The sequence below is a fragment of the Leuresthes tenuis genome, unplaced genomic scaffold (assembly GCF_036924035.1).
Source record: "Leuresthes tenuis unplaced genomic scaffold, fLeuTen1.0.hap1 SCAF_20, whole genome shotgun sequence".
NCBI classification, from domain to species: Eukaryota; Metazoa; Chordata; class Actinopteri; order Atheriniformes; family Atherinopsidae; genus Leuresthes; species Leuresthes tenuis.
In genome coordinates, this window is record NW_027325374.1 from 14228522 (window position 1) to 14251060 (window position 22539).

The 22539-nt window shown below is 42.5% G+C and overlaps 1 protein-coding gene across 1 annotated transcript in view; it reads left to right on the plus strand.

Moving 5' to 3' along the window:
• Positions 1 to 5218: 5218 nt before the first annotated feature.
• Positions 5219 to 22539, plus strand: part of ankfn1b (ankyrin repeat and fibronectin type III domain containing 1b) — a 111676-nt gene continuing 94355 nt past the window's right edge. The window contains exons 1-3 of the mRNA XM_072372926.1: positions 5219 to 5666; positions 12729 to 12910; positions 17416 to 17648. Coding sequence (XP_072229027.1) covers positions 5548 to 5666; positions 12729 to 12910; positions 17416 to 17648 — 534 coding nt within the window. The 5' untranslated portion in view covers positions 5219 to 5547. The remainder of the gene's footprint in view (positions 5667 to 12728; positions 12911 to 17415; positions 17649 to 22539) is intronic.

A 22539-nucleotide genomic window follows, 5' to 3' on the forward strand; every position in this document is an offset into this window, starting at 1 on the left:
GTCGCAATTGCGGGCATGTCTTATGGGCGTGAGTTTTGCATGGATGACAGAAACCACGATCAGTTTAAGTGTTTTTTTGTTTTTTTTTCTCATCAACTTCCATCAATTACAAAAGCTTCTGATGATGAGGGGAAGACGCTTTGCCACCTCTGGAGCAAGTCACTTCAGACACAGACAGCTGTGCCATGGCAGTGTCTGGTGATTGTGGAGTAGCAGCTGTTCACATGAGGAGGTTGGTGCTGGGTCATGTTTTTTGTTTTTTTCCCCTGCAAATTTCCAGCAAAATTTCCAGCAAAATGTACGTGGGAAGACGCATCGGAGCAAGTTATTCACTCTGCTCCGATTGGAAGTTAGCTAGATAACTTACCGATGATATTTTTAATCATTATTATCTCCTCCATTGTAGTTTAGTGCAAACAGCTTTTACCAGCCAGGTACTGTGTTCCCAAATGGATGTTTCCAATGTGAACATTTTTTTTGTGTTTGAATAAAAATAGCCCTGAAAAAGTAGCTGTATATGATTTATTCATCAGCCAAAACCATTTTCCAGCCATTCGGAGACAAAAGCTGTCAATAGTTCAGTTCAGCTCTTCCCCAGTGTGCTGGCAGATACCTTTCAGAGGCTTTATGGTAGCTCCATCGCTGCATTCTCCCTTTATGTCAAGATTCACTCGGTTTTACTAAGTCTCCCTTCACCATCTGGGCGCCCGTTTTCTTTTCCTTCCTTTTCTCTCTGCAGCTATTTCAAACAAGCATCCTCATTAATCTGGTGGGCAGATGTTTTATATAACAAATCAAAATTAGACTTATCATTTGATATGTTAACTCAGTATCACGCACAAACATGGACAGATTTTGTCCCCGGTAAAGCCAGGATGGAGGACATTTTTTCCCCAGTGCTCACCTTCCATCTGGGAAGCCCTGCACTGTGCATCTGCAATACAACGAACGTTACATTCTTGGGTTGGATATTTGTGGAGTGGTCACACGTTTATTGGCTCCAATCGGCAGCGATACAGAACCTTGAGTGCTCACACTAAAGTTTGCCTGTGTGATGCTGCTCTTCACAATCTCAGAGGCAGTCAAGACTCGTCTCGTTAGCTTCTCACGGTTGGTAGGGCTCATCTCAGATCAACTGTACACCTCAGTCTGGGTTCAGAGTGAGTTGAGCCAGTTCCGAAGACAAAACAAGTGATTTGTCAGACATGATAATCACAAGCTGGTGTACTAACATCAACTCTACATCGGTGACGAACTCCTACATACGCCGGCACCGTGATGCTCTCAAAAGAAAGATTATTAGTGCTAATCTATTCACAATGTTAACAAATCTGTGTGGAGCAACTGAAAAACCATTCATGTGGAATGCAGACCCAAAGTGAAATGACCCAAAGTGAGGTCCTAACCTTTACCCCAGAGAGATTTCCAGCACAGCATTACTCAGAGCTGATTGAAAGCTTTCACGGTGCAGCTCCCTCAATACACACGTAGATGTTCGGTGCGTCTCTCTCCTGACTCTTACACAGCGTTATAGTTCTACGGCCACATCCCGTTAACCTGGTTTTGTGTGTTAAGTGGCCTACGAAAAAAGACCTTTGATGAAGTAGCCTCTGCTTTTTCCTATCGCTGCTGTGAACTGAACTTGAATTTAGCCACACCTCCAATAGATGTGCAGGATTTTGTTCCAGTAGTGCAGAGTACGTGCAGAGGTGGTGGTGCACGTGGTTTTGCAGATGTGTACACACACCCCACTTTGGATTTAATGAGGGAGAATATAAGAGTCAGCAAAGATGAGGAATGCATTAGCTTTAAGAATCATTCATTTTACATGTTCATCTTATGCAATTTGTCTTTCGCTGTCATCTCAGCTTCCTCTGTCTTTATCTGCTCTCTCTACCCAGAGACTCGGACTCAAAATATTACTGTGCCTGCTGGGCAAAACAGTCAGACCACGCTGCTACTCAGATCAATGGGGAGTCCGGGGGGGGTGTAGAATGACAAAGAAGCAGGGACTGAAGAGAATTTTGACAGTGAATGAAGGAGACGGGAGACGGGGCTGATCAATAAGCTGAACTCTATAGCACTAAGCCTGCAAAAATACACACAGCCCACACCTTTCACACAACATTAACTGCAGCGTGGGATCCCAGTGTAGCAAAAAGATGCAGCACATACACATTACACACACTCACAGATACGCTGGTACATAGACAGGGCTGTATATGGCCAGAATCTCCTCCTGTACAAGTGGATCTGAGACAAACTCCTTTACATTGATAAAAAATCTTGTTTAGTTATTCTTCTGATGCAACTTTATGCAAGAGCAGCAATGTCCATAGCAGCAATGCTATTCTTTTTGGTATTTTTCCACTACATCTTGTTATGCTGTACTGTTTTGCGGTGCGGTTTATTGGCTAGCTACCAATACAATATGTTCTGATTGTAAAATGTGCTGATGGATACGAATCTTGCTTTTTCTTTTTCTTTTTTTTTTTTGAAGAACGGACAGAACTTGATGCACCGACAGCAATTACCTGTATGAATAATTTCCATCTGATTAACATTTAGTTGGCGCGGACTTCAAGAGTGAGGCAGGCTCAGAGGCAGGCTCCTGCATTCCTGTAGCTATCCCTTTCATTGAGGTGGGGAAAAGTAAAATGACAGAGGTGAAAATAGATAAAAAATGTTGGAATACTTGAAAATAAAGTGTTACTGCAACCAAAACCATTTGTACTGTATATAACTGGATGAGAATCGATAAGAGAACCGGCAAGGAACCGAATCGATAAGCGATATCGATAATGGAACCGGAATTGCTAAATTCTTAACAATTCCCATCCCTACAAGAACAACACTACAAATATCTTTTGGATTCTTAAAAAGACGTTGAACTTGAATTAAAGTGCTGTATTAGTACGGATCGGGGCTTGTAATGAGAGCTCTGCGCTGGTCCGCTTTGGTAAAGAGGGAGCTTATCCAAAAGGAGAAAATTGTGATTTTTCTGGCCCACCTTCTTTCCAGGATCATGGATCCAAGCGGCTGAAATAAGTTCTCTTTGGCGGGTGGCTGGGCTCAGCCTTAGAGATGGGCTGAAGAGTTGGCTCATTTGGAGGGAGCTTGGAGGAGAGCCGCCACTCCTCCCCATCGAAAGGAGTCAGCTGTGGTGGTTTGGGATTCATTCTGGTCTCCTCGCATTAGAGGTTTTCCAAACACGTCCAAGTAGGAGACCCTGGGTCAGACCCAGTACTCGCTTGAGGGATTATATATGCCCCCTTGCTTGGGAACGTCTTTTGAGCAACTAGTTTGAGCTGGCGGGTGTCGCTAGGGAGAGGGATGTCTGTATTTCTCTCAAGGATCTCCCACAACTCGACCTAGGATAAGTGGAAGATAATGGATGGATGGATTGTATTTGTTCTTTTGAAAATGTGTCATGAATGCGTCATGAAGTCTTTATTTTGGGCGGCCGAGTGTTTTCTCCATAAATGATCTCTTTTTCCTGTAGCCTTTTTTGTTAAATCTGTTTACAGGAAAGCTGGCTCTTACACAAATTGTTGTGTTTTTCACACTTGTCAACCTCCGTCTCTCAGCGTCAGAGACAGGTCGGGCTGCCTGGAGGGGAAGAGCTCATGCTGCAGCATAATTAAAGTCGAATTCTGCTGCTTCTCATTCTTATGTGGAAGCACAGGAAGTGCGACAAATAATTACACTTGGTACACTTTAATATTAACAGTGGTATCCCCTTTTTTTAGATGTGTAAACCTAATGTGGACAGTTGCACAGCAACCATAATAATCGGCCACCCCTTTCAACCTTTTATGTCTGCTTAATGAGACTATTAGTAGAAATTACAACTGTCACAATTAGTGTGTTAATTGATTAGTCAATTTGCTAATCAGCAGATAATTTGATAATTGAGTAATACTTGTTTTTTGTCATTTTTCAAGCAACGATGATAAATACTGTATATAAATAGATTTGGAAGAAGTATTTTTCTTTGACTAGATTGCGTTTCCTTTGCTGTCCTTGGAGCTTTTTTTGGTTCTGAAAGTTAGCTGGAGCGTGTGTTTAATTTGAGTGAAATGCCTGTGGTCACAGACATAGGAGTTCCTTTTCAGTCACTCTTAACGCGCGGCGCATTCGTTCCGTTGCTCTAATGAAACCGAGCTCTGCTCATCGTGATCTGCTGACCAGTAACAACAGTGATGTAACTAAACCAGGCTCACAACAGATCGTGATCACAACAACCCGAATGAGTTCGAATGAGAAAACGATGGAAAAGAAGAAACAAACAAAGACAAATGAAGGACGAAGTGGGAAGTGTACTGAATTGTTTGGAAATGAACATGGAGAGCATTTAGGATGAGACCTTTAATAGGCGGAGGACTTGATGTATGTAGCTGTGTCGATGTGTGGGAAGGAGCCACACACACTTAAAACACTCAGCCACTAATGAACACTTCACAAAGAGCCCTCCTGCTCTACCTCCTTTCCCTCCTTCTCTGCATTTTTGCCCTTCCCTCACCCCCCTCCTGTGCTGTCCTCTTCCTGACATCCTCTTTTTCATTTCCCACGAATATATGGATCCGTCAGCCGGTGATTCGGGACTAACCTTTCCACTCCCGTTTCATTACTGATGAAATTACACTTAAAGCGAGCGTGTGCGGGCGCACTTGAGCAAATAAAGGCAAAGGGGGGAAAGTTGATGATGCTGGAGCAGGTGCACCTCAGGTTGCGAGTGTGTGTGAGACGGGAAGAAGAGGGAGAGATGAAGAGTGAGACGGAGGGAGGTGCGCACGGCGTTCTGCCATTGCCACCTGCTCTCCAGCTTTGATAGAAGGTTGTGTGTGTGTGCTCACCAAGTGATGAACAGTAGTGTGAAAGAATTCATGCATGAAAGAGGAAGTGCGAGTGGGCAACACAGAAAACATGCATTAAAGAAAGAGAGAGACACAGAGCTAGAAAGAGGGGGGTGGGCTTAGGTACAAGCATCACAGCAGCTCATATTCTCCCATAAGCTCTTCTTTCTCCAGCACACAGAAGACCGATGCTGATCCACACGCCCTCTTTCCTTTTCTCTAACCCTCTCCTCCTTCCAGTCTTCTCTCCAGTGGAGTGGTGGGGGGGGGGGAGTAACTGCTCCTGCTGTGTTGATGGGTAGGCAGTTACAAACGTTACTATTTTGAGAGAGTCTGTGTATATGCTCTGTGCGCAGTGGCAAACCATCGACAGGAGAGGAGAGCAGCGGAGGAAGGCAGAGAAAGCGTTGGCTTTTTTCTTCTGCCCATTGAACGCTGTGCAGGAGGGGATGAGGAAGCACAGTGAGCCTCGGACCTGCAGCTGATACCAAGCCATTCCGCAGAATCCAGGCAGTAGTACAGAACGGCATCCTGAAAGTCAGGCGGGGAGGTCACGTGTTAAGGAGCTTCGCAGAGCAGAACTACATTCTATTTTTTTGTTGTTGTTGTTGTTGTTGTTGTTGTTGAACACGTCAAAGGAAATAAGGCAAACAGAGACGGAGAGGTGGAGGTGAGAGGAAAAAGAAAAAAAATGGCGAGTTTCGGAAAACTCACAGACTACTTTAACCGCCGCAAGTCTCGAGAGGAGCTGCGGGTGGGCAGAAGCTCGCGGCGGAGTGGCAGTTACTGCTGCACTGTGGCAGAGGCCAGGTAACCTGTGTGTATGTCTGTGTTTCTGTAGGTGTGTCTGTGCACGGGTCTGCATGTCCTCACGGAGTCTGCATGGCGTGCTATAGATCTGTCCCTATCGCTGTAAACACCCTTACTTCCTTATAGTCTGTATTTACCTGTACAACAAAATGAACACGTGTGCGCATGCAGTGTCTGGATTGTGGTCATTTTTCCATTCTGACACCACTTTGTCACACTGAATTCACTGAATATGTATATTGCCTTAATGCTCGAGAAAAACAACACCCCTAGATCATTTGAAAAGTCAGTCTATAGGTGTGTGGCTTTGTGTCTATACATAGACACAACTGTCGGGCTTACAGGTGCTTGTTTGTGTGCGAGCATGTGTTTGTCTGCCTGTGTGAGCAAGCACTGGGTTATATAAGTGTGAAGGTGCAGTTGGTGCGTGCCGTCAGGCATGCTGATAGCTACTATAGATTCCTCCCACTGATGCTCAGTTTAATACCGAGCCTTTTTTATAGATAGAAGGGGAGAGGATAAAGTCAATAAGCTGCATATAGAGTCGGGAGACATACAGAGAAAGGGAGAAGGAGTCACACACAGCATTATTATTCACATTCATACTGCAAGCGTTCAACTTTTTACCGTTTGTTGTTTGGAATTTACAGCAAACAGGAGGTTCATTTTAATCCCTTGAGTATTTCTCTCCTTTAGGTAAACAGCATTCATGTCTCATGTCGACGATCTACTTCATCACCATTTGAACAGCGAGATTTGAATCATTTTAAAGTTGCAGCGTGTAACAATGGTGATGATCTATGCAAAGTTATTGTTCACATTATCAAGGGTTGTTTGACTTTTCTTTTTCTAATTTAAAGTCAGCCGTTACTGTATTAGTACAGTGGGTTCTTCTGGGAAGAATAGCTATTTAATCACTATAAAAAGAAGAAGAAGTGCACAGTTGATGGATTGGTGAAGTTAGTGGTCGTAGATTCTGTTTCGTGAGAAATTTGAAGACTCATTCTTGAGAAATAAAGGATCATACTTATTAAAAGAACAGGGAACAGTGTCTGAAACGTCAAAAAAATATTAACACTAGATGGGAGGCACTGATTGAGCCATGGGGTTATTGGAGTTTCCCTGAAGTTGCTTAGGGTAAACTGTGGATTCCAGTAATTGTAAACACACTGTTAGTGAATCCCTATTTCTAAATGTCATGTCTAAACAGAACTGTGGAAGGAGACATACAGTGTGGTGTATGTTTTAATACCATAGATTCCCAGTGGTATTATAATGCTTTGAAACAAATAAAAAAAATAAAAAAGATTAATTCTAACAGCTTTTAATTTGTGCATTAACTTCTTGAATTCATGAAACGGATGTAATTTGTCACGACATTGTTCTGACTGAAAGTTAAGCTAGAGGCATTAGCCTTCTGTGTTTTTTTTTTTGTTTTTTTTTAAAAAAAAAGACAGAATATGTGCCAACACGTGCTGATGTTGTCATCCAAACAACACCCACCAAAATAGAGTATAGAGTATCAGGCATTTTCATTGCTATCAAGTTTTAAATGATAGTATCCTGACTGCCTGCTGCCGATTTAGTAGAACTCAGGTGCTCATGTGTTTAATTTTGCATATGGTTGCCTGGATACAACTCCTGCTAATTGAACTATGGCTAAATGTGAAACTCAGTCTAACTAAGTCTGATGGAAAATTTCTGACCAGAAGCAATGATGCGTATCTTGCTGCTTTGATGTTTAAGGATGTTTGAATCTGTTCTTCATTTGCTATGATACCAGCTTAATGTTGGAGAGCCACCTGTTTACATCTTAAACCAGTCTGTCATAGTCTGTCAGTACTGAGGTCACTGCAAACACTGTTAATTATTCATTTATTTATTCAATGACAGGTCTGTGAGAGTCTGCTAAAAAACAGATCCTAAGCTAAAATGAAAGACCGTCCTCATTATATGGTCATCAAATTGGCCACCCCCTTCTCAAATGTTGAGGCTCGTGTCACCTCACCAAACTTAGAGGGTAAATTGATGTTTTATGTCCAAATGATGCAAGTTGAGCTTCACTTGGACGTACTTTTCTGGTCATTTTTCAAAACAGTTACCCAGAAACAGAGGGAAAGGTGGGTGTACACTGCAAAACCGTGAGCTAAATGGACGCATGCAACCACAGGCTGATAATTCAAGTGGTTTTCTTCTTTGACAACAGCCACATTAAAAGGCGTCTGAGTTGATAATGAATTCTACAACTGGGACAGACGAGTGTATCGAAACGCTAATGTAAAAAAAAACTCCCACTGCTGCCACTACTCTGCCCTTTGAAATGACGTCCAACAAATCTCATATCATTCACTCAAAGGAGAAGTGTTAACGTGGGTGGACATCTGGTGGAGAAAAAAGCAATTCAGATTTCCTGCCTTTATAAATCCAGCATGTCACACATCCCCACACTCTTTGTCTCTCCCACTTACTGTCGCTTTATCAAAAGCCACCTCCTTCCTGCGCCCCTCTGTCTCTTCATGCCTGTTCTTTCGAAACTCTGACATCCCCAAAGGAGGAGTCAGAGGAGTTTGGGGCTTTCAGCGTTGCTACAAGCCCGTTGAAGAGTCTGCAAAGCTGCAGTGTGCCTCCACTATCTCAGCATGAATAAGAACAGAGGGAAACATGCGGCGGCTTTTATGAATCTACATGTTAGGGAAAGGTAAACAGAGTGACATTTTCTGGGGCTGTTGTCAGTCAATGTTCAGCTTGAATGGAAACTGGGCTCATGGTCTCATTTATCACCTATTTCAAACATTGCAGCACTGTCAAGCTAAACGCTCGCGCTGCACAGCGGGCCTGTCCCCGCTGGCCTTTCAGCTGTCGACTTTTACAATCTAATTGAGACATTAAACCTTCTTAGTTTAACCTGACCAATATTGGATTTTGGGGACTGATGCCAGTATTCATTTTTTAGTAAGTAAGCAAGTAAGTAGGTAAACAAGTAAAAGAATGGGTCCATAGAAAAATGAATAAATAATTAAATGAATGCACTGACATCATTTCTGAGGAGATTTGTTTTAGTCCATAGTATATTGAGTAAGAAGAAGCAGTAGAAATAAAGTAAGGGACAGAAAAAAAGAAGAATGCCTTCTGCTAATGTCTCAATTATGATTTCTAAAGGGAAACAGTGTAGAATCAGTAGTCTTTAGCAGAATTAAGGCATTATCTGTGGGTACAGCTGTAATGAATTGGTGATGAGACGGTCAGTCCCCGGTAAAAGTGACTGATGTTGAATCAGTCTGTGATGAACAAGTTAATGTCCTTCCCATAATGTAGACGGATAAGCCTGCAAGTTCACAATTAGTGGCCTTTGCTCCTGCTTATCATTTAATCTGCTCAGTGCTGCTTCACTCTTCACATCTATTTAGTTTATCGACCAACGTCTGCTGCATGACTGAAAGAAAAAGACGAGTTGTTAAAGTTGTTAATCCGGCCCTCCTGTATTTCATTCTTGCGTTCTGTGACGCCCTGAAAGCCTTCGCCAGCAGATGCATAAGTGCTGCTGTCGGGATTCTGTTTTGTAGATCGCTGTTTTTTAATGTCTCACACAGGTAGGGTGATTCAAATATGAGAAAAGTAATCAATGCAAGAAAGAAACTGCAAAGTAAGAAAAAGAAGCATGGCTGCGGAGCACTTCTACCCCCAAACACACATCTATATATATATATATATATATATATATATATATATATGCAAACACTCTGACGGCACATTAGGACTGAACAAGACTTTTAATAAACGTCTCAGTAGAGAGACGCAAGTTGGGTTTATGAATGAGTAAACACGAACTGTTTAACGTGATTTACAACAGCTGAATTCTTTGTCATATGAATAAATAAAACATGGATTTGCTGCAGTTGTTTACCGGCTTTGATTCACAAAAAGATGAAAAGATATAGAGCTGCGTTCAGTGTTTTTTTTACTAAATGGCTGCAGGCTGCATGGCTGTGTGCAAAAGATACTCCCGAGTGTGTCTAAAGTTGGTTTCAGCACCATAGATAGTTCTCATTGCAGTAGCTGAATTCCCCACCATGCAGCAGCCATCAAGCTACTCGAAACACACTTCTGCAGACCCGGCAACCTGTGCAGCTTTTGTCAAGATCGGCGTTAGAGATTGTTTTCCGAAAATGGTTAAAAGCGTAAGGGTTGGAAAATACTTCAGCAGTTGCACATTGAAGTGAGGGAGTTTCATGTGCTACTTTTAGCTGCAAAATAGGTCACTAGTACAAACGGCTGTACATGTGTTGCACTGAAATGTGTTCTCTGGTTGTAGGAGAACAGCATGTTTTAGCCTGCAGTACCAGTGAGAACAGAGGCTCCTGCAAAGTCTCCTGAGTTCTCCTAAGTGTCGGTCAAGCACAAAGCGATACAGCCTATGGAGAAGGAAACATTTGTTCTTAGAAGCTCATAGATAAAGTGACATGCTGGCTTGAGGGTTATCTGAAACAAAGATTATTTTTTTGCAGATAGTGCATTTTCACACGCCTCAATCATCTCATGAATCATTTTGATTTATCTTCCCTCCTTGCTACCCCATTATCTGTCATTCATGAGAAATCTGATTAATTTACTGTCACATATTCTGTGGCACACAGCTGTTTCCCTTCGCTGCAGCATGACCGATAATACGTTTGGCAACAGGAAACATGTCGTACACTTGATACTTTCGACTCAGGAGAAGACACTGACAATATAGATTGCCACTGGGAGGCAAACATAAGCCTCTCCACTCCTCTCCTATCATCTCCTCTCTTGTCCTCTCCTTCCCTCTCCTTGTCTCTCCCTCTTTTTGTAGTCAGGGTCGCTTAGCAACAGGTTTGTTGGATGAGTGAAGCCCAAATTGTCAGAGTGGCCTGGGCCGACTGTTCAACCCAATGTGTTATCATCGTGATGTGCCGGTGGGAGGCCAGCAACTGTGTTTGTGCACATGCGGCTGTGTGGTTCTACGTGTGTGTAAGTGTTTACCAGTGGGCCCTGAGTTATTTCCCCTCATGGCAATTGCAAGAAGATCTCTGTGTGTGTGTGTGTGTGTGTGTGTGCTTCAGGCAAATACCCTTTCACGCAAGTCTGTATGGATTGTTGAGGAGCGAGAGACATGTCACTTTCCATAACTATCAAAAGTATGCGTGTGTGTGTGTGTGTACCCTGCTTGCAAGTAGACAGTCATCATAAAAGCATATTTCACCCTCAGACCTTTCCGTGTTGTCTGTATTTGTGTTTTGAAAAGCATCCAGGGAATTTTCTGATCCCTGGTCAAATATTCACAACTTCAAAAACACCCACCTTTTCTGTCAGGTTGTAGTTTAATAGCTGAGAGTGGGCAGATATCAGTGCTTTGGCTCGGCAGACCTGCAGGTGTGTGTGTAGTTGTGTACCTGCGACTTGGAAGCTGCTGTTGGTTTACCTAATACAGTATACCCCGAGTGTCAACTAGGTTTATACTGGCAATATTTTTTTTGCAGCTGGCAAGATTTTTTTAGAACTTAGAATAAGTAAGAATAAGAAAATACTATGATTCACAAATCATCTAAACATTCTGTTCAATCGGAAGAAATGATGTTGACATTGAGAATTTATTTTCAAATGTACACTAAAAACATACTTAAACTAAGAAGATTGCCATTTACTGCTTATTGAATATAGAAACGAATGAAGCCGCAGCTTTGGAATTCATAGTAGGCACTCCTTTTAGAAATTCAAACACTTATTGGACTAAATATGATCCTTTTGGTAGAAGAACAATTTGAATTGTACAGTTTGCATCACGCTGCTGCTGCTATTGCTTGTTTGGGCTACATAAAAGACATTTAGGACATAAATACACCTTTTTTTCTGTTTTTTTCTGTTGAGCTATGTCACAAGAAAGCAACTTTACAGAAATACAACCTGTTGAATATCGCAGTGTTTGTGTTTCTAAAACGGTTTTAAAAGCTGGAAGTGGGGGTTAACTGTCATGTTGTCATCACCAAATCTTACTCATACCGTAGCTCTTCAAAAAGATTTGTGCTCATTACAGATTTGATGATATACAAGCAGTGTTGGGATGATCACAGGGAAGATAGGTGATGAAGATGGCTTCTTCTGTAACCACGCTCTTAAAAATCTGAAAGTGATACTTGGATTCCCTCTTCAAAATGATTTTTAAAATCGCAGCAAAACAAACTCACCTCACACTTCCCTTGAATTCCCTCCTTGAAGTTGATTTTCTAAAACAAATCTCAGTTTAAATGCCAGAACTCAGAAAATGTCAGAGCTTGTCGGTGCGGAAGAAGTTGGCTTGCTTTTTCTCAATTGATTTTCTGCCGAGAATCATACACTCCGTACACAAACTTGTCCCTCAGCACTCAGCACAGAGGTCAGTTGTCTTTGGCTACAACAAGACTGACCCGTGTCTGAAATTCTGTCTGCTTCAGTGACTTTGACCACATCGATTTAATCAGAGCTGGCATTGGATGGCGATTTAAGATCCTTTTAAGGATTCTTGCTTAAAGTGTCTGTGTCACCCCCCCCCCCCCCCCCCCCCCCCACAAAAGAAACAACAAGACTGAGGCTGTGTCACTGACTGTGACACGTCAGTGAAATAAAGGGTGGTGTAAGTGTTTGTGTCGTCTCCTCTGACTTCCAAAAGCCACTAAATAACAGATTTAAAAGCTATAGATAATCACATAAATGATGTGGCTGTTGTTAAGCTGTTCCTTTGATTGTGGCCATTGATTTCCATTGGAGAGTGTGTGGTATCGGCCGCTGCAATCGATCAGTTGTTTTAGTCAATCGAATGACCCTCAGCCTGATTGAGCGGGGGTGAAAGTAATTTCGCCATCGATCTGTCAAGCTGCTTTTGTTTCTCAAGCCACGTGTTTGTGCATGTTCAGGTGTGTGTTTGTGTATGCGACAAAGGCTTGTACAGGCTTTTTTACAAAGATTTATTACTTGCATGAACGTTCAGATTTAACAGCCAACACAGTGACATTTGTGTATGATTTTTAATAAGAAAAAAAAAGTCACCTCATTCTTCATGTACAGGTCCTTGGAAAGGAAGCTACAGAGACCCCTACTGGCGAAGTCTCGTACACTCCCCAGCATCCCCCAGTCTCCAACGGTCTCCAGGGTCCACCACTCGGATCTCATTGGTGGGAGTCCTCCACGCCTGAGGAACCCTCCTTCTGCCCCCAGCCACTCAAAGGCCTGCACTCTACCACCTGCAGGTAAAAACCAAATGCAGCTGCAGTGGTTTTAAGTTGCCAATCTTTGGGGAAACCAGGTGAATTACTTGAAGTGACTATCTTTCGTCCATCAGGGTGAGAGGTGAAGCTGAGGGAGTGTATATTATACCTGGTTAAATTGGATGAAAGATGACAGAGCATGATTAACAGCACTTTAAAAAGAAAAATTCTAATTCTGGTGCAGATTAAATCCCTTTCTTTAAAGTTGCAAGATAAGGCATTGGCTTTTGTGTCCTTCCAGTTCATCTTTGAATAGCAATCTCTTACCTCTGAGCCCTTAATGTGTCAGCCTCTTGAACTTCAAGTCAAGTGGTCGGTTACTAAGAAAGCATTATTTGCTGGACACACAACATTGTTAAGAGGCACAAGAGCTTAAAGTAAATTCTTCTCAGATATGTCAAACACGACTCATTTCTTTCACCTTTTCTCCCCCCCTCCACGCCTTTGATATTTGCCTCACATGACTGAGTGCTCACAGCACCTACTTTTCACAGCAGTAGCATGTACAAGACAAATATAGAATATGCTCTCCCTGCCTCTCTGTTCTGTTCTTCTCGACTCCCCCTTTTGCGTGTAAATCCAAATGTAGGACAAATGTTTAGAAGGGAAAACTTTCAGCAGAGTATAGAAGTCCAAAAAGGGGAAAACTATTTCCTACATGCATCTAAAATGACAGATCTCAGACACATTAATCACACATCTTAAAACACTGATTTGAAAACAGAATAAATCGAAGACTAAATAAAGCTGTGCATTTGTATATTTACACAATTTCATAACTGACCTATATGCAGGATCTCATAATGCATTCATCATTTCTCAGTGGGTAGTTACACATCAGTTGGTTCCACTACCAGCAGCTCTGAAAAGTTTCCAAAGTGGGTCATTTGTGAAATAATCCTTCCTCGTGCCCAGACAATCACATGAAAGTTGAGGAGTCAGAGCTTTACATGTCTTCGGTTATACATCCTGAATCCCGCCTCCTCATTAACATGCGCTGACAGACATTCGTTATGCAGTCAGCGGTGGTCCGTCGCTTCTTTTTGCTCTTGCCCAGCTTGACAACTTGAAAATCAGCTGATGAGGTTCGGTACTTGAAAGACGCTTCGCCATCATCCCCATTTGCGAGGTTTTATACAAAAGAAACGGTCACAGGAGACCTCCACTTCCTGAAACAATGCAATTCGATACGGATCGAAAATACAATGAAACAGTGGATGAAGAACACAGCCGGCCATGCACCATGTTATCCCTATGCATTCGTCCCCTTTTGTCTGTCACTTCACTCCATATATGCTCAAAGGATGACAGCCTGGAAGACAATATCATGAGCAGAATCCTCCATCAATGCTGTGGCTGAGGATTTCTGCTCGGCAGAGCACTGCGGAAATCTCACATAGGTGAGGTTAGACATCTTGATCGTGCCGTGTAAATATTTGGAGGAACCATAGTGCCACCGAATCCTGACTATATATGTAGGGTGAGGCTGTACAGCTAATCTGAATGGGCTGTGAAGAATAGATGAAATGAGAAGCTAGCGAGCTGAAGAGAACTTAAGTGCAGGCTTAGTGGAGAACATTTCAAAAGCAAGGCCGAGCGAGAAGCTGATGAGACGCCTTGTGCCCATTTGGGGGGTGTGCTCACCATAGAAGCCTCTAGCTCTGGGTCAGCTGGACAAAATATGGTCTGGCACCAGTTAAGTTTTAGAGTAGGGGGGTGAGCTAGCAGAGGGAACTCTCAGCACAGAGCAGATGCAAGGTCACACGAGGAGCCGCGGCACTCTGCTGGGCGATCAGCCGGAAGCTCTACAAAGAACTGACTTTGACTTTGGGGGATAGATGGTTATGCAAGCTCCAGATTTCTGTTTTTCTCTTTCTTTCTTTTTTTTTTTTTTAATGATTTCTCATTTGCTTCACAATAACAAATATTTCCAAGGTTGTCGTTTGAATGATAAAGACTCCCAAAGTATCCATTTCAATTCCAGGTTGAAAAAAATGGCACTGTAGTAGTCAATTAAGCTGACGGGGCATGTTTTTTTTCCCCATCTTTTCTATATGTTAGAAATATTACAGCATATAGGCTCTTTGTGTAGGACATTCATTTGGTCTCGTCGCTGATTAACACCGAAACATCATTCGGTGGCTAACGTTAAGAAATAAAAGTGAGAAAAAGAGACGGGAAATCATAAAAACACTCGCTGCCAGAGACTTTCTCTCCCCTGCCCTCTGGCTAAGTCTTTGCACCATTCTCTCTGTCATTATGCCTCGTTTGAATGATGACAATGTTACTTCGTCAATAAACCCACTTTGTTAGAGGGGCATCAGCCCGAGCCTTCAATTCTCTAATCCAATAAATCGTTCCTGTCACCATGTCTAATGATCCTGGGCTGAACAGCATCATCTGGGCTTGGTTGATGTAGACCAAGTGCTTCCATTTTACACCCCTTTACATCTTTACTGTCTGTCTGCGCTGTTTCCCCTTGCCCTGGTGCTGCTCTGATGCAAATATCAAATTAGAGAACTCAGTCTCACGTGGCTCCTTGTTGCCTAGCAACTACTGTCATCTACCATGATGCTGCTTCACTCTGTCTGCCTCTCTTTATCCCTCCGGTTGTCGGAAGACAACTTTTTTTTTTTTTTTTGTCTTGGTTTAATAAGCTATCTGCACTTCATTTCGCAGACTTAAGCCTCATCTTGTATTGGCGGCAAAGTACGTCTCCAAGTTCCTGCTGGGAGTAACTCTCAAGTCATTTTGTCTGCTCAGCTTTGGGAGCCAGATGTGATCTAATAGCTGCTCAGACAGTGAAACTAATGCTAATATATTTCAGGCACTGAGGAGCTTTCATCAGCTTACACAAAACCTCTCCTCGCCAGGAGGCAATGCCTAAAATCACTTAATAACGAACGTTACAACCAGGCGACTGGAAGTAAAGTTTACCCTCCCAAAAAAATAACGATTTCAGAAACCAGACGAGTAAACCTTTAGCATGTTTGGAAGTCCTGCTCAGAGAGTTACAAATCCTTTAAAAACTGTTTTCTGTTTGCCGTTCTTCTCTCTGTGCTCGGATCGATTTGATTTGGCCTCCGGGTCTGAGAGGTAAAGGCAACAAGCGAGTGCCTCAAAGTGCCAGTGCATCTGATACATACTTCGAGCCAAAATCACGATGAAGCTGCTTTCATTCACATGATTTTGGGCTTTTGCTATTGGACAGCAGAACAAGCATTAAAGCGGTGCCTGAAACATATGTTTACCAGCAGCCACTTAGCGTTCTGCGCCTCTGAAATCCTCATTTCACAACTGCAATGCGAAATGACAAGGTCACCAAACACTTCTACCTAACACAGTGGGTTTGGGGGTGATTGCAGCTATATTTGGATGTAAACACATTACAGATTGTCTTTTTTTCGATTGCAGCGGCAGCTTCTTCATATTCAAATCTACAGACACTAGACGTGTCTCCATCAAACTGCCAAGTGAGCTTTTGAGATGTTCTAAAAAAGGAAATGCGACTCAGGCCAGATTCTCTTTTGATTCTTAGGTACGAATGCCATGTCTGGTGCGAAAAAACTCAACGTTATCAGTTTAAGTGACGCTTGAAACAGCTTGCCTGGAACAGGTTTATTACTCTATAAGTGCTGTGTTCCGATTGGACTGTTCTAATATGCGACGTATATTCTCGCTGTATTCTGGGGACACGTGAAATATTATTTTGTTTAAAACGGGGGGTTTAAGATGGCACATTTACACTTTTTTTTATTCCTCCGAGCTTAATTTAATGCAATTAATTTTGTTGCAGGGAAATTTGCGGCATGGTTAATGCATGAAATGATCATTTTCCATCCACCAATTACTCAAGCCCTGTGATAATTGCATGAATTTAAACTATTCATGACCATACCTTAGTATTTAATTGTGTAATGTCCGCCCAGTGGTTTTTCATTCCTTTTTTTTTGCATGCTTTAAGTTGATGGACAGAGGTGATGTAGCCTGTCCAGCATACAGTATATGAGTTCCTGTCAGCTGAGGGGCCAGTGTGTGTTAGTCAGGTGTTGAACACTGACAAGAAATTTGACGAACGTCAAAAAGAGAGGAAGTCGACTGTGATTGCTGCGGCTGAGCTACGTTCTGACAACACACATCCATCTCTACTGTGTGACTGTGAAAGCTCAGTCAGTGTGTCAGAGCCGGAGAGAAAAATGCTGCTGTTGCTACAGATCCTCTTTGTTTTACATGAGCCGTCATTTCTGTCCAGCATCTGTAATCTTAATCAATTTGGTAAGGAGGCAGGCTAAGAATAATGTGGTGGTTGTAAAGTGGTTCAGTTTAAACAGAAACTAAATTATATGTAGACACGTTTTATGGAAGCAATCACAGAATGACAGTTTCCTATAATTGCTTTGTCCAATCTGTTACGCCCTCATGTATCTAACTTGGTGTTTTTCTACCCCCCCCTTCCCCATGTCTGTGTTCTTCCTTTCTTCTTCTAGGAGAGCTGTGGCGTTTGGAGGATGACATGGAGGGTGACGATGAGACCGAGCAGAGCACAGTGGCCCGTCCCCGCTCCCAGTCGCCCTTCTCCCACTTCCGGGCGCGGGCTGCATACCTCCGGAAGAGCATGTCAGCAGATGACCACCTGGACATGGGCTCAGACTACAGCTCAGGGACTGCGGTCGAGGGCAAGCCAACCCGTGGCAATAAGGGAAAGCTGAAGAGAAAGTTTGTAAGTTTGATCCTCTGCTTTGAGTTTTTGGGTCTTAAAGAAAATCTCTTTCCTTTGGCTCCGCTCAACAACAGTATACCTGGCTAAATTCCTTTTCATAGCTCAGTCCACACACAGCAGACCTACTGTTGTTTTCATCCGCTTCTTTCTCTTTCTCTGCTTATCGTGATTTCATTTACAAAGAACTTTATCTGCCCTGCTTGCACCTCTGTGGTTATCGAACTATGACCCTTTGACATCATCATATAAATAAATCTTTTGTGTATATGTCTGCATGAGAGAGAGAGAGAGAGAGAGAGAGAAAGAGGAGCTCATTACATTAAAATGAGTGAACATTAACAATGGCAGAGTATAGTAACATAGGACATTTGCTATCTAGTTGTCAGCTTATGAAGCAGCTGAGCCTTGACCTCTTTCATTTCATCTAATTGAGAAAGTGTAATTGTCTTAGTTGCCAATTCAATTTTCTCTGTGAGTGGATGTGTGTGTTGCTTTGGATCGTCCGGGTGCAACAGTGCAAGACATAGGCGGCGAGTTTGATGAATGGGCATTAAACATTGAACACCCATATATTGTCCCTTGTTCATGGCATCAGGTAACTGGAGACCTCATTACCAGCCCAAACTTTGTAATTGATTCTCCAATGTCAGAGGTGCAACAGTACACCAGCAGGGAGAGTGGGGGGGGGGGGGACAGTCTGGTGCACCTTTTTCTGTAGTGTACTGCTGGACTTGGGTGGATGCTGCGTAAAATGATGGTGGAAAGAAGATATTCAAACAGCATTCATATGTCAAGGGTACAAGAGCTTATTTCAGGTGCTTGAGCACGAGCCGACAGCTTAACCTCACTGCCTGGATTTGGGGTACTTTGCGGGCGTGATCCGAGACAAAAGTGAGACCTCCAGAGCCATCGCTGATGTGAAAAGTAAGGAGAGGGCTTGGATGTTTCGCCTCTTGATTTGAAATGGAAACAGCGCTGGATCTGATGACCTGCCGCGCATGTTTCGGGGTGAGAGGTCATCCATTTTTGTCTTGTAATAGCGCGCAGCATTATCAACACTTTCAAAGACACCTTGTTAATGCATCATTTCTGCTGTGTTATCACAATACGGCACCTAATTCAATGGCCTACGGTCTCATGCGGTATAATGCGTTAGGCGGATGCTTTTATTCAAATGGCTTTTTTGTGCAGCTCCATGGGGACTGCACTTCTGGCGTCCAGATGGAAAACAGAGATATAAAAGCATGTTTAACGGATCGCCAGAGAGACAGGTTATACAAGGCAACGTCCTATTATTTCTTTTAGTCTGCACATAGGAAAGTGCCTCTTTTTTAAAACACAAGAGACGGTCAAAGGAATGTATTCTTGTGCACAGTGGGGATGTTTTTCATGTCTGAATAATTCATTCATGCTGCCTGTCGTCTGTTGGTCTCCGTCGGTTAGTCGTTCCCTTTTCTTTTCTTTGTACGATAAAAGATGGCAAAAAAAAGACGAGGAAGAATACACCGAGCGCAGTGAGTTTTTGCTTGTTCTGCAGAGCAGCGCTTTCTAGAAAGATGCAAACAGAGGAGGTTTAGAAAGTTAGATCCTCTACCAAGGAGAGCGCTAAGTCAAGAGCTGAGGCATCATATTCAGTGTTGTTTTACCGTACCTCTATCTGCAGCATGGTTTAAAGTGTTCCTCGTTAAATTACATACAAAAAGGGATGAAAAGGAAGGAACAAAAAAAGCGCTTTAAATTTGGGTGAGGTCCCTAAGCACCTTCTTTAAAAGATTTTCGGGCAAAATGGAACACAAAACGGAGAACCAGGTCACGATGGACTTTGAAGATGATTAAAGGAAATATTACAGCGGAAAAGCAACATAAAAAAAGCTATAAAGCAATGTTTGAAAATTTCAAATTTGCTTCATGTTCAATGCAGCAGCAGCACTTTATAGATCCTAAACTTAAGACTTGATAGATTAAAATACAATACTCGTTTAGATCTGACACCGTCCCATAATGAAGATTGCATGGAAATCACTTTAGTTTATGGCCAAATCAAAGCCAAATCAATTTCACTGATTGCTTATTCTCCGGGATGATTACAGATCGATTAATCAATTTCCTAATTTGCGGCACCAGCACTGTATCATTGACTTGGCAACAAATTAGAACCAAGGATACGAACAGATAAGCTACTGAACGCACGCAGGTTCCTGTGGCAACGCGCCACATATAGTTTGCTCCCCTCTAATTGCGCAGGTGTCGTCACTGATCTATGGTTCAACAGATTTCCATTAATAAGGTGAAAATCTATATTGCTCATGGAGCATGTCATCAGGGAAAAGAAAAGGTGGCGCTGTTACAGCTGATTTAAATCCAGATGTCCGTACTTCACCTCCACTCCGCTCCAAGTTGTCATGGTGATCTAGCCAGGTTAAAAGAGAAAACTAGCTTGGTGACCCTGAAAATTCTGACTCGCTCTGTCGCACACCCCTCAGGGAGGGGGAAGGGAATGCAAATGTCTTATCATTTGTGAGATTAAACGCCTGATCCTGGTGTTTGGACACATCTTTTGTGATTATGTGGGAGCGAGATTAGAGGTTAGAATCTTTATGAAGACACTGTGGACGGAGTGATGCAGGTGATTCTGTTTGTAGTTAAGTTCAGTACAGGCAAAGAGGGACAGTGTGACGGTAACAGAGGAGAGAGTGAGCGTGGACTTGAATCCATGTTCACACTGCCTGTGTGCCACTATGTGAACAAACACACACGTAGGAAATATGAAGTGCATCTGCACTATTTAATGCTTTGACACTGTAAACGTTGCTTTCTGAAGAGCATGAATGATTTGTTGCATGATTGCGCCACTTGCTTTAAATCTGTTTGCATCTTATTCATCAGAGTGAGCCCAAGAATATTCGGTTGACATCTTGACATCGTCATCATTCACCTCGAAGCATGTTGATGATGAATGATTCCAGAAGTGATTTTTTTTTTATTCTCTCCCTTTCGTTATTCAAAGAGTATAAAATGTGTCCCGGCAATATAATGATGGTCATAAATCTCCAAAAGAGCCTTTTTCTATTCAACAACAGAACAACAGAAATTCATTCCGATCTTAGTGTTTTCACCAACCATAATTGAATGTCTTTACATTCTGCAAGTGGAATGCAAATATGCATATTTCTGTGTCTGCGCATGTTTTATTCATGCATAAATGTGCTGGGATGGGCAAATGCGCTCAAAGTTTCACAGCGGCAAGCCGAAAGGCTGAGTAACCACATAATCGAAGTACAGACCGTGTCATTTCTGCTGATTGGATGGCTGTAACTACATAATGCGATGTCCTCGCTCATTTGCGGTGCCTCACTCTGACACATCCTCTGATGACTCACAAAGTTTCTCGATTAAATGAAACAAGGGGAGTCAATTTACTCACAGAACAACAAATGCAAATAATTATTTGTCACAATTTCCTGATTCCTTGAAAAACCACAGGATACGCCACAAGACACATTTCAAACAAGTCGTTTAGAGAGTTATATACTCACACACATACAGAACTCCTTTTACAGTGCCGGCAAGAAACTCAGTGGTGTCTAGATTGTTCTATAAGCCAAATTATATTCAGCATGTTGCTTTGGCCAAAAGGCTCTGGGTTGTCTGGATTGGTTTAAGAAACATGTCGCTGCTCCCTGTGGTTAAGCTCTGTCTGTGTTTTGAATCGTTTATGCTGTAAGGAAAAATTCAAGGAGCATGCTCACGCATAATCATTCATAAACACAAGCTGAAAACTAACCAGACAGCATCTTACGTCTAACATAGATAACAGCTTGTGAAAAGACGGCAGCCAGAGCGAAATGAAGAGCTTGGACGTGATTCAAAAGTGTCAGCTCTGGCGCCTGTCTCGCCACCTGATCTGCTTGTAAATAAGCCCGTTTGTGTCTCTAACAGAAAACATTCACCTGAAATGGGGACTGCAGGGATTCATTGAACAAATGGCATCTATCCACCCACGAGCGTCTGCACAGAAAATACAAATATTCTTAAATTCAAAATGACAGAATCTGTATGTCGAGTGATCCTAACTCTCTTAGGGGTTAGAAAGACGAAAGAGAAAGAAAAGCATCTTAACAGTTTGAAACGCCACTGTGCTTAAGATATTTAATCCGACAGCAGTTAAGCTGTTTGTTTCAACCGGTTTTGTGCTTACAGGCAAAATCTCTTTTTGGATGCAACGTGTTGTTTTTCAATAAATCATGGGGCTTTCCACTTGTTTTCTTTGCTAAATCACCATCTGATGTGTCCTCAGACGGTTCATAAAGGCTCATGCACGCCAAAGCCGATCACGTGCGACGACTGTTCTGCTTAAAATGCAACAATTCAAGCAGCGAGGACAGGCTGTCTTTTCTGCTTCCGTGCAAAAATGAAGTTACTTGACCAGCCTGAAATGAACTTAATTAATATGATCAAGTATGAATGATTCAGAAACCGTTCAATTCTATTTAGATCAATATAAAGAGCAGAAAGTGACACAAATATAGTTCTTACTGACACCAAACATGAGAATCCCATTTTCCGGTCGTTCACAGAATGGGTTTCCAGTATTTATTGTACTATTATGGTCCTCCAGCCTCTTACGAAATTGGTTCTGTGCCTGTGCCAGAGATAGGACTCTCTTTGCCACCCACCCATTTCTACTGCCTTCCCACTATTAAGATGCTGGGTAGATAACATATAGTCAGTGTTAACGATCTTGTCAATGGGAAGCAGATGTGTGCAGTGTTATATGGGAGCATCAGTAGAGTCGGTGCCATGCTGCCCGATATGGTGAGTTCAAAGTGGCTGAGAGGTGAGCAAACTTGAAAAGTGTGCTTTTTATTTGATGTTTTTGGTCCACTGGGAG